Raw genomic sequence first — 12,793 nt, 5'->3', positions numbered from 1 at the left:
TGAAGCGCGAGCGGGCAAGTGATTTATACATTGGTGTTTATTCTTTTATTTATAGGGGATTTTTTAAAGCCATATTCATTAGTCACATGGAGGAATGGGCCTGTTTTCACCCTCTTTTATTTAGTGGCAATGAAAAATGACGGAGGCCCGCAGAGCAGCGGTGGGGGATATTTATCACCTGTTTAATTTCACAGTTGGGTAGGCCCTACCTCGGCTCCCGTGTCGACACCGTCGGAGTCGCCGGGGGGGCGGGTGGCCCTCCTAATTGAATACCCGTTTAGCAAATAGGATTAGTGTGTGTATAAATACTGGCGGAGAAAAGCGTGACCTCGTTGTTCGTACCGTACACCAGCGGGGCTGTCGCGACGAGAGGTTTCCGGTTGATTTGCAGGGAAGTCAGGGTGGGGAACTGCAGGTGAAGCCGTCCGTCACCCACTGATGTCACCTGAACAAACATCCCACTTTTTCGGCTGTGATTTTCATTAAATTTTTTCAGCTGTCACCTTGAGCAAAATTGATAAATTATTATTAAGCATCCGATGCCCTGGCTGGGGGAGGCGTGGTAGCGCAGCGGGCTTGACCATGTCCTGTTCTCTCCCGGGTCTGGGGTTCGAGTCCTACCTGGGGTGCCTTGGGGCAGACTGGCATCCCGTCCTGGGTGCTCCCCCAGCCCCACATCCTGTGCTGTTGGGTTAGGCTCCGGCTCGCCGCGACCCCGCCTGGGACAAGTAGCTTCCGCAAATTTGTGTGCGTGTGCGAGTGTACCTTGGCTGGTCTGATGCTCGGCCATTTCTCTTGAAGGGAAAGGCTGAAGAGGCAGCCAGTAACGGTGGGTGGCGTGGCTGTTGGCGTACAGCGGGGACTCTGGTGTGTGTCTCCATTCATCTTGTGCTTTGCACTTTAATGCCAAAGGTCAACACCTGTTTTTTTTCCCTCCGATTTTTCGTTTTTTTTTTTTTTTTCTTCCATCACCTCCTTTCCAAGTTCCTTCTTGAAATTCTTGCAGCTTTTTTATTTCTTCAGTTTGTCCTCCTCCTTCTTCTTCTTCTTCTTCTTATTCATTTTTCCCCTTGTAAGACTTTCTGTTCTGCATGTTTTGTAATTCATTGCTGGTTTCTCCCTTTTCCTTGCCTTACCCTGAGTCCCCTGGCTAAGCTGTGCTCGCACGCGGTGGCGCAGCTCGCAAGCGCGGAGACGGATGCGCTTTGTGAATAGCTGATGCAGCCGTCTCGTCGGGCTCGGCTAATTGAAAGGTTTGTCTGCGGTGTGGGGTGGTGGTGACATCAAAGTGCAGAAACTAATTAGCACCCCCCGGCCCTCCTTTTTTTTATTTATTCCGCTTTTTTACGCTTTCTGTTCACTCGTGCTGAATATGGATGTGTGCTCCCTCCACACCTCCAGCTTAGCTTGCAAAAGTGGGCTCAGGTAGCGGTGCCAGTGCACATAGCGCTGTAATTACTGCCTATTTTCTGCTTGAGTCGTGACCGGGTGGGCGCGAGCAGGTGGGGGACTTCCATTAAAAGCGCCTTCTTTTTTTTTCCTTTCTTAGTCGTATTTTGTGGGCAGTAGGTAGGTAGCTTAGCAGGTAAGGGTCTGCAGTTGGGACCAGTAGGATGCTGGTTCTGCTTTCTTGTAGCTTACCTCTCAGTCAAGCTTTTTTCCCTTGTTAACAATGTCGTGTGGGCAGTAGGTTGGTAATATGGTGGTTAAAGTCCTCAGTAGTTGGATTTAATGCAGGGTGAGGGAAAAACCAAGAGGCACGGACCTGCAACATTGTTTCACACAACGCAAACTGCTCTCTGGGGAGCAACACACAGTGGTTCAGCGTAGATTATTGTGCCGCTGCACTGCTGAATACTAACCAGATGAGATTCTTTAAATTCTGGTGGATGCTTTAAAAACACAAATCAGCCTTGGCCTCGATGCCATGTGTAGCATGCCAAAGTGTTTTGAATCTGTGTTTTCCCTTGTCATAAAGAAGATTGTATTTTAAACTTAGGAACCAAATTCATGGACAGTGTGGTGTATATATGTGTGTCTATACGTGTGTCTGTGTGTGTGTGTGTGTGTGTGTCAGCTCAGACAATTCAGAGGATGACATTTAAGCAGAATATGGACTGGAAGTCCCCAAGTCCAAATGGGAGACACCACCAAAGGTCGCTGAAAACAGCAGAGCTAAGGGACTCCAAGTTCCAGACTGACAAGCAGTTGCTGGCCAACCAACCAGACATAGTGGTGGCTGACAAGGAGGAGAAGAGGGCAACTGTGATAGATGTAGCAATCCCTAATGATAGGATTATCAGAAAGAAGGAGCATGAGAAGATCGAGAAGTACCAAGGGCTGAAGGAAGAATTGGAATGGATGTGGAAGGTGAAGTTCAGAGTGGTCCCAGTGGTAGTAGGAGCACTTGGGGCTGTGACCCCCAAACTGGGAGTGGCTCAAGCAGATTCCAGGAACAACGTCTGAAGTCTCTGTCCAGAAGAGTGCAGTCCTAGGAACAGTTAAGATACTACACAGAACCCTCAAACTCCAAGGCCTCTGGTACGTGTGTGTGTGTGTGTGTGTGTATGTATGTATAGTATGCATGTAGACTCATGACTCTTGTGAGTTATCTCTCGGATCACAAGCACCGAGATCTTTTGCAAAGCTGGGTCGATGGGCACTGGGGAACTGAAAGTATTGGAAAGGGAAGTAAGAAGGATCGGAGACGGGATTGGGGAGGACTGATCCAGGAATAACACTCAGGAGGTTGGTGTGGGTTCGAGATGCAACAGGACTGATCGAGTTTGGGGCGTGATTCCGAAATCTCGTGGTCGTGGTTGAAAGAGTAAGGGTCGAGAGTCGAGGGATCATAGTTCCAATGAGAAGGTCGTAATCCGAAGAATCATTGTCATGGTTTCAAAGAACGAGGGTCGAGATCCAAAAGGCAAATAACAAGAAGCAAGGAGCAAAGCGCAAGGAGAGGTGAGGTCACTCGGTGAGATTAATCAATTTACTACTAGTTCGTCCTTTTCTTTTTCAAAGAGTGTTTAACAAGCGGCAGGTGTGTGGCATGTATTTGTGATTAGCTACGATGGCTGTTGCCCGTGGTATTTTCCTCCAAGCTTGAGGAAATGATTTCCAAAGTCTTTTTTTATTCATTTCCATCTTTCCTCCTAACTCAGTGACAATAATTGCCTCCTACTGTATTTTGCAATTTGTGGCATCTCGGTGTCACAGAATCATCATCTGTATTTTCTCATTGATTTTCACTCATGGGGAAGCAACTCAGAATGTTTCTCACCACTTTTGGTTTTAATTGAACCAGAAAGATCTCTGTGGTGGTTTCTAATGCTATTAATTTGTTCTGTCAGCTGTTCCCCCCTTCTATCGTCTGAAAGGAGCGTTATCTTTAGCTTCCAGCGGAGTCTGAAATCCAGTCTCCTCTTTAATGAATGAATGAATGAATGAATGAACGAATGAAACTTTATTAATCCCAGACAGAAATTTGGTTTGGTTGCTGCAGCATACATAGTACAACATACGTACATGCACTGAAGACCCAGACATAAGTTAACAGATAAATAGGATGATGAAATCAGTAATTTATACAGATAAGCTGGAGAGGGCAGAGTGAAGTGAGGTGGTGCAAGGTGTATTCAGATGGTACAGAGCAGCTCAGTACCACTCAGACACTGAGAGATCCCCTCTGGCAGTATGAGAACTCACTTGGAACACCACAACTGGGCTAGGCTGTTTCTGAAAGTGCTGCTGTGTTTCACCAAGGTGGTGTGCAGAGGATGGAAATTGTTGTCCATGGTGCACATGAGTTTATTTGGTTTCCATTTCTGTGAGAGATGACAAACCCATTTTAAATGGACCTGAGCCTCGTCATCAGTAAAGACAACCCTGTTATTGCTTGTATTGCGTCTCAGTGTTTGCCTTTCCACCCCAGCCTGCTGTCTAGATGCACACCCAGGTGCTCCTATGTCCACACTACCTTGACCTCCACCGCATCAGTTCTCAGAAGGTCCACCACCATCTCCTTGGTCTTTCCAATGTTGAGACACAGCCTACTGAGTCACAGCCAGGCAACCTAATGAGCTATAATCAGCCAGTCAAGAAGTCCAAAATCAAGGACACAATGGATGTGTCCACCTGAAATGAAGCTTCTCTCTCCAACAGCTCAGGCTGGATGGCATTGAGTGCACTGGAGAAATCAAGAGCATGATCCTTGCAATACTGCCCTGTTCAGGTGAGAGTAGGTTATGTTCAGAAGGTAGATAAAGACATCCTCCACTGCAGCATGGTCCTTGTAGAGGAGATGGTCAAGTGTAAGCCTGACCAAGGGCTTAATCTGTCCTAGAACCAAATCATAGCTACTGGCTGATAATCACTCACATCTGTATCTCAACCTTCCTTGCGGATAGGTACCAGGCAAAAAGTTTTCTGCATCCGGGGATCTTTACCAGGCTCAGATTCATATTGAACATACACTGCAGTACTCCACATAGCTGAGCAACTGATCCATACATGCCATCAGCAACCTTGCACTAATACCATCTGATCCCAGAGCCTTCTGCTTCAAGACTCTCCACAGCACTTTCCTCACCTGGCCAGCACTAAAACAGAGTCCAGCCCTGCAGGAGTTGGTGGAGGTCATGGTAGGAGGGAGGAACAGGTGGTACTGGTGGCAGAGTAGGCCGGGTGTGTGCAAAATAGCCTTAATGACTACATTATGGAGATCTTCACCTGATGACCCCAGGTGTGTCTCATTGTCAAAGGTGGAAGCTTTACCTCATTGTTGGGATGGGGAATAAGTGTGTGTCTATATGTGTATGTGTGTGTCTGTGCCAGTAATAGGGCTCTGCGAGTTGGGTGCATATTTCAGTCTGTGGTATACAGTTTATTTGGGTGCAAAAGGAATTTTAGTCTTAGGTATACATGGTAGGTATGTTTTTATGCATGCAATTTTATTGAGTGTAAGATGTGAGTATATACCTCTCTGTGTGTAAGCAGTTCACATGGTGTATGTTTCAGTTCAGGGGTATACACTGTGTGTATATGGCGTTTGCTTGTAGGTAGCCGCTGCTCTGTGCATCTGACAGGTGTGCTTCCCTCCTCCACAGACTGCGGGTCCGGGGGCTCAGGCTCAGGTGCAGATAGCAGCTGTGAGCAGGACCGGTGCAAGACATTTGGAGGATCCTGGGACGAGGATGCTGAGGAGGACCGCTGCGTGTGTGATTTCACCTGCCACAGCGTGCCGCGCATCCAGGTGTGCCACACTTCACTGCGCCCTCTGCCATATCATCTCGCACCCGTACACTGAGGCCATTTTGTAATCACCGCCGCCTCCGTTGGTGACCTGTTACCTGTGCAGGTGTGCGGCTCCGATGGCCGAAACTACAGCAATGAGTGTGAGCTCAAGAAGACCAGGTGTGAGAAGCAGGTGAACCTGCAGATCCAGAGCCAGGGTCCATGTGCAGGTGAGCACCCACAGCACCACACACAGACCACACTGCATCAGCTGCACAAACACACACTCTCTACTCAAATCTTGTCTCTGGGGGGCACAGTGATCTGCCACACAGAAGAAAAGTCTCCCAGCGCTAATAGCTGCTGCCCAGCTTGGTGCCCATCTTAATGGTCCAGTGAACCGCATCCCATCAGCCTCCACTGGCTTGAGGACCACTGTGGGACCACACAGCCACTTATCACCATTAGGGCCTGGCGCCGGTCCATGCTGCTAGCACCATGACTCATATCTTCCTGGTTGAACAGGAAGACAGATGTGCCCCGATCCCACCTCTGCCACCACTTCTTGCTCAGACACCCACTGGCGCGGTGTATTCTGGCTGTGCACCTTTTGTGGTGCCTCGTTGGATCGGCTCCAAGCGGAGTCCCAGCATGGTCCCACATTTCTGACAGGGACAAATGAAGGGATTAGGCCTGCTGAGATGTGTCAAATGTTAGCTGCTGCTACAGCAAGACCGCCATTGTTTGTTTTTTTTTTTTTTGACACAGGTAATGTCATAGTTTTTCCCTGGTTTTGAATTGTTGCAAGGAGAACATATTGGAGCTGTTTTCTCAGAGCCAAACATGGGCTCCCTGGTGTAGCCAAAAACATTCTCACTGCATTCTGCCAGATTGGGCTTTTTCTCCATTTTGTTGTTTTCTGATTCTCTTTCTCTTGTTGTTGTTTGTTGTTTTTGCCTTTCCATGCTGTTTTACTTCATACTTGTCCACTGAAATGCTGGCTTATCTCCCTTCCAACCACCAGCCTCTCCAGTCGACCCTCCTAGCGGTACGCTTGGACTGCCCCTTGAATGCAGGGAGACCGTGTATGGCTGTTGTCTCGATGGCTACAGTGTTGCTCTGGGCGTGGGCCTGGCAGGATGCCCGAGTGAGTATTGGCCCTATGTCCACCTCTTCGTCAATACCAGGACATGCAGTTCCCTGTGTTTTACAGACTACACTAGGTTTGAAGGCTTGGCCAAATAGGTGGAGGCTGTACAGTGTATGGAGAAGACCTTTAACTAACATCAGACCACATCTCATTAGTAATTAATGTGAAAATCCAAGTGACTCCAAAGGCTTCACAAATGTTTTCTTGTAGCTGCAGTTTACTATGAATGGAGTGTGTTTGCTAAGGAAACACGGTACATAATAGAGGCAGTTGTGGGGGAAGAGAGGGATACAGTTCAGATTTCTGATCAGGGGCCATTGTGTGAAGACAACAGCAAACACCATTATTTTGAAAGCAGAGCTTTACAAGCTAGTCGGTATCCATCAGTAAAGCACTCGCTTCTTCTCCCTAGCTCTTGAAAAGGGGCCATTTCCTAGCCCACTGCGCCTTGCATTGTGTCAGAACCCATGTCATTTAAATGGCATTTTTACCAAGGCCCTGCTGTGTGTGTCGAAATGCAGTTGTGCCTCCATTTACATGTTTATGTGGAAGCGCGTGGTGTTATTCATGCTGTCGTCTCTGCAGGTACTTTGTGATTTGTTCACACACACACACACACACACACACACACACACACACACACACACACACACACACGTGCGCGCGCACACACACAGTGGCCCTGTTGTGGAACTAGTGTTGTTGGTGCACCACAGGTACTTGCAACTGCAACCAGTATGGATCATATGGTGGCACCTGTGACCCCACCAGTGGACAGTGCTCTTGCAAGCCCGGTGTTGGCGGCCTGAAGTGCGACCGCTGTAAGCCCGGCTTCTGGAATTTCCGCGGCATAGCCACAGAGAACACCAGTGGCTGCACACGTAAGACTCTATCTATCTATCTATCTATCTATCTATCTATCTGATTGCCTTCCCTGATCTTTTCAGGGCTTTATATCGAATGTTTCACAGTATGAGAAACATAAGAATGTATGTTGTAGAGAGTATCATAGTTATATGACCTTCTCCTGGTCTACGTGGAGGTGCCGTGCCTTGTCCCTGGGACTTTCTGGTATTTTGTTTCAATAAACAGCGATGAAGGTTGCTTTTCAGCTTGGCTAATAGGGTTTGCATACAGACAGAGCTGCAGCTGTGGTTCTGGTCTCTGAGGTTACTGTTCAGGTGCAATGCGGCGCTGTAATGCACATGGTGAGAACAGTGTCTCACTGTCCTCTTCGGGAGACTGGTCTCAGAAGCCGTGGACCATTCTGCTGCTGAACTCCTCCAAAGAAGCAGAAACTATTATACCAATGTGCTGGAACCAAGGGCAGTGTATGTGTGAGTGTGTATGAATGCATGTTTCCCTTACCTGTGAGGAAGTTTTTTGAGGATGGTAAATTCTGAAAGGTATATCCTGTGGGGACATCTCCACAAGTTAAAAAGCTTTTTTTTTTTAAAGTTAGTCAGCATTTTTAAAGAAACAGAAGTGCCCACCAGGCTTTTTGTTGCCAACTGTCATGTTTTTGAGTTTTTGATGTACTTTACTGCCTCATAGTCCCTATAAGGAGAAGGAAATACAGGAGCAGCAGGTGCTGTAGCAGTTAGAGCTGCCACCTTGCACTCAAAGGTCCAAGGTTCAAGTCCCACCCCCTGCTGTACAACCCTTGGTGAAGGTACTTACCCTGACTTGATGCAGTAAAAATGACTAGGCTGTAAAAACAGGTAAATCAGTGTAAGTAGCTTAACATTGTAAGTTGCTCTGGAGGAGGTGTCAGATAATAAATTTAAATGTACACATAAATATGTGAGCTGCTCTCATGCATGTAGGTGTGTATATAATAAGTATGTGTGTTTTTAAATGTATGACACACATATGGGTGGTGGTGGTGAGCAACCCAGCAGCAGAACAGTTCCCAGACTTGGAGACCGTACAGAAGGAAGATGAGCAGAAACTCCCAGTCCTCTAGGAGACCCCATGGAGGAGGTGCCTCAGTGCCTTTTTTTTGCCCTATTTGCACAGCCTGCAACTGCGACACCGTGGGCTCGGTGCGCGACGACTGTGAGCAGATGTCCGGCCTGTGCTCCTGTAAGACCGGCGTCAAGGGTCTCAAGTGCAACATGTGTCCCAGCGGAGCGCGGATGGGCGTGAACGGCTGTGACAGCGGTAGGCCACCTCACCAGCAGTCACACACGCATACACATAGCCATGGAGCACTTCATTTGCATTTGTGGACCCAGTGGTCAGTGCCTGCGGCACACACAGCACGATCAAAAGTGAAAGTCACACACCAGGTGGTCTCTTGGCAAAACATCCGTAAGCAAAAAGCTGCTTGATGCACTCTGTCAGTGTATGAACCAGAAGTAGTTCTGTAACAGTAGCTGGGAAGGAGAAGAAGTGCTATAACAGCTTACAGTCCATGTGAGCATGACCATACCTTAGGTGACCAGATGATGAATAGAATAACCAGACTGCCTAAGTGCAACAAAATATTATTTTTTAAGGTAGTTTCCAAAAAAAAAAATGTAGAAAGTGACACAGTGGTACACTATTCTTTAAAAAAGTACTGTATTTCAATATTTAAAGACATTTTCAAACATATCATTGTCAACACATAACAAAGATAATGGTATTCCTTATCAGCCTTCCCCTCAATAAGATTGTTTTCTCTCTTGCGATAAGATATTGGATGAAATTAAGCAGTTTGTTCTTTCTAATATTATAAAAATTTGTGTTTGTCAGTTTGTATATCTTTTAAAAATGTTCTAAAATAAAAATCATAATACTATGATGCACTGGACTGTATCATCAAACCAATATCCTGTCACCCAAGGTCTGGTTTTGCGCTGATAGACTCCAGTTTCTCCAAGGCACTAGAGTTGGCCTTTCCTGGAAAGCTGAGTTGTTTTATTTCAAGCCTATAAGCTGAATTCTATTGCCCCAGCCGATGGTAGGCATGAATTACTGTGACAAAACCAAGAGCATTAAACAAGAACATATTTATGATGTGTGTGTACTCTGTGTAAAACAATGAAAGCCTTTTGTGCTTGTGAGTTGAGTTTTGCTTCTTTTAAAAAGCATTCTTGCTGTCAGCACCATGGTGCCCCACAAGCTAATTCAAGAAAGTACAGTGCATTCAGAAAGTATTCATACCACTTAATTTTTTTCTTATTTTTTAATGTTGCAGCCTTATGCATAATTCGTTTTAATTATTTTTTTCCCTCATCAATGTACACTCAATACCCCATAATGACAAAGTGAAAATTGGATTTTAGAAATTTTTGCAGACTTATTAAAAATTGAAACCTGAAATGTCACACTGACATAGATAGTCAGACCCTTTACAGATGCTCCTCGACTAACGTTCTGGTAAGTCCATCGAAAGTGGAAAAATCATAAATGGAAAAAGAATAGAGTACCGCTCCTACCGAACATCATAGCCTAGCCTAGTCTACCTTAAACGTACTGAGAACACTTACCATAGCCTACAGCTGGGCAAATTTCAGCAGGAGACACACATGGGCATTTAGTAGACATGATGGGATGCAACAACATAAAATAAAAAAAATGCTTTCAACACAGTACTGGTTGTTTACACTTTTGGTTACACTTGTTCGCGTGATCACTACAAAGACTGCAAGCGTGGTTGAGCGGATGCTGCGGCTCGCTGCCATCGCTCACCATCAGGAGAGTATCGTACCATATAAATATCGCAAGCATGGGAACAGATTAAATCTCAAAATTCGAAGTATGGATTCTGCCGAATGTGTATCGCTGTTGTACCATCATAACTTTGAAAACTCGTAAGTCGAACCCCTGTATGTAGATGAGCATCTGTACTTAGTACTTACAGTGGTGCTCGGAAGTTTGTGAACCCTTCATAATTTTCTCTATTTCTGCATAAATATGTCCAAAAACTTTATCAGATTTTCGCACAAGTTCTACAACTAAAGAGAACCCAATTAAACAAATGAGGCAAAAACATTATACTTGTTCATGTATGTATTGAGGAAAATTATCCAATGTTACATATCTGTGTGTAGCAAAGGTATGTGAACCTTTGCTTTCAGTAATTGGTGTCACCCTTTTGTGCAACAATAACTACAGCTAAACATTGGCAGTTACTGTTGATCAGTCCTGCACATCGTCTTGGAGGAATTTTAGCTCATTCCTCCCTACAGAACAGCTTCCACTCAGAGATGCTGGTGGAATTTTCTACTGTACGAGTCTGTCATACAGCATATGCTGAACATGGGAACACAGGACCAGAACAAGTTTTAAGTTTATAAAATAAAGAAAAAAACAGGTACAGGCAGTAGCCCAAGGCCTATAGTATTACATTTATTTAGCTGATGCTTTTCTCCAAAGCAACTTACAATGGTGAGGCCACAATTACAACCTTACAATCATTTATCCATTTATACAGCTGGGTAATTTCACTTGAGCAATTTAGGGTAGGTATCTTGTTCAAGGATACTACAGCAAGGGGTAGGTATCAAACCTGCAACCTCTGGGTCCAAAAGCAGTAGCTCTAACTACTACACTCTTCACTCTTCCTATTGATGACTTGAGGTGTACTGTTATGGTACAGTACTCATTACTTGTATTACTGTTATACAGCATATGCTGAACATTGTTACTATACAAATATACAAAATATACGAAATTTTATTTTTATTGTTTTTTTGTCTTATTTTATCACATCTTGCTGTGTTTGGATAAAATATTTTTGCATTTAACAAAGTTACTGTCCTGTTAGCCAACCAACCAACCAACCAACATCAACAACCGCTTGACTCTCATTCCCGCTGTTAGTCCAGTCATGTGAGGATGAACTGTAAGTGCTTCAAATTTGCAGTCATTACATGCTTTTCCAGGCTTATTCAAAGTCAGCTGATATTGTTCGTTGACATTTATGATGCCCTAGGACCCAATGCCCCAACATCATGTTCCGAATTGACCTGCAAGTTCGGTGCCTCCTGTGTGGAGTTGGAGGGCCAGGCCCACTGCGAGTGTCCACTCCCTGACTGTCCTGAGGGCAACCAGATCAAGGTGGGTTAACAAGGATGCTTGCCGAGTTGCTGGAGAAGACCAACTTCCCAACCAGGCACTGTAGGTCACTATTGGTCACAGAAGAACAGTTAAGTTCTACCTCTGCATTTTCCTGTATGTTCCCACAGGTGTGCGGTTCTGATGGGGTCACCTATGCTGACCGCTGCCAGCTGAGAACCATTGCTTGCCGCCAGGACAAGAACATAACTGTGGCACATGAGGGCCACTGCCGAGGTGAGATAGATAGATAGATAGATAGATAGATAGATAGATAGATAGATAGATGTGTCCTACATACATTTGTAAGCCCATTTCTAAGGTGATATTTAGTATTTTTCCGTTGGACCGACTGCTAACTTCATCAGTTAGGTTTTCTCATCATGGGACGAGAGATCGATTTGGGGAGGGAGTTCCATAAGCTGCTCCATTGTGTGTGGTTTTCAGAGATGATAGATTCTGTGCAACAGCAGTGCCGTCATGTGCCCTCAACATAGACTGCCGCAGGGTATTAAGCGAGGTAAAATTCACCAGTGGTGAAATTCACAATCCAGACAGCTGTTGTATGTACGATGCTGTCATGCAGAGAGCTGCTGTTTTCCACATCCGCTTCTCCCATGTGTCTTCCTGATGAAGATGAAGTGGACGAGGCAGGAAAGGCTCATTGGGTCAATCTCCCCCACCTGTACACTTTTTGGCCTGAATGGGGCTCCTGCACTAATCGCCCTGCGATTGCCAAGGGCCATGTCTAGTTCAGCATGGAAGTCTCTTTGCCACTAGACTGCTGGAAATGTAGGCTAAGAATCCACCTAGAACAGGGCGGCCCTGGTATGGATTAGGAGCATAGCCAAGGATTCTCCATGAGGGATCCAACCGCACTGGCAGCATGCCCTGTCCACCTTGACCAAACAATCGCAGCAGGGATGGCCCAGCAGAAGGCCGCTACCACGCAAGGCTTCATTACACCTGCACTATAGCTCTCCCCACAAGTGCTGAAGTTCCTAACATCGTTTCAAAGCCAGAAGGCTTGGGCACTCACACACACACACACACATTTTCTGAACCGCTTGTTCCATACAGGGTCGCGGGGAACCGGAGCCTACCCGGCAACACAGGGCGTAAGGCCGGAGGGGGAGGGGACACACCCAGGACGGGACGCCAGTCCGCCGCAAGGCACCCCAAGCAGGATTCGAACCCCAGACCCACTGGAGAGCAGGCCTGCGGTCCAACCCACTGCACCACCGCACCCCCGTCCGCTTGGGCACTCTGCTGCAATAATTTATTGTCCAGGAAATAAAAGCAGCGAGACATTTACCCTTCGCTAGTGAAATCTTTGTTTGCAGCGTTGAGAGGTTACGACGA

General features: G+C 46.2%; 1 protein-coding gene across 5 annotated transcripts in view; it reads left to right on the top strand.

Annotated features, from left to right (window-relative positions):
• The window catches only part of agrn (agrin), a 230,540-nt gene that overhangs the window by 179,264 nt on the left and 38,483 nt on the right, over positions 1-12,793 (top strand). For all 5 annotated transcript variants that reach the window (XM_029249477.1, XM_018742004.2, XM_018742003.2 and 2 more), the window contains 7 exons: positions 5,109-5,254; positions 5,360-5,465; positions 6,260-6,382; positions 7,102-7,266; positions 8,405-8,548; positions 11,310-11,434; positions 11,563-11,668. In XM_029249477.1, the coding sequence (XP_029105310.1) occupies positions 5,109-5,254; positions 5,360-5,465; positions 6,260-6,382; positions 7,102-7,266; positions 8,405-8,548; positions 11,310-11,434; positions 11,563-11,668 (915 nt within the window). The remainder of the gene's footprint in view (positions 1-5,108; positions 5,255-5,359; positions 5,466-6,259; positions 6,383-7,101; positions 7,267-8,404; positions 8,549-11,309; positions 11,435-11,562; positions 11,669-12,793) is intronic.

This window comes from Scleropages formosus, chromosome 25 (genome assembly GCF_900964775.1).
Source record: "Scleropages formosus chromosome 25, fSclFor1.1, whole genome shotgun sequence".
NCBI lineage: Eukaryota > Metazoa > Chordata > Actinopteri > Osteoglossiformes > Osteoglossidae > Scleropages > Scleropages formosus.
This window is presented reverse-complemented; position numbering and strand designations above follow the sequence as displayed.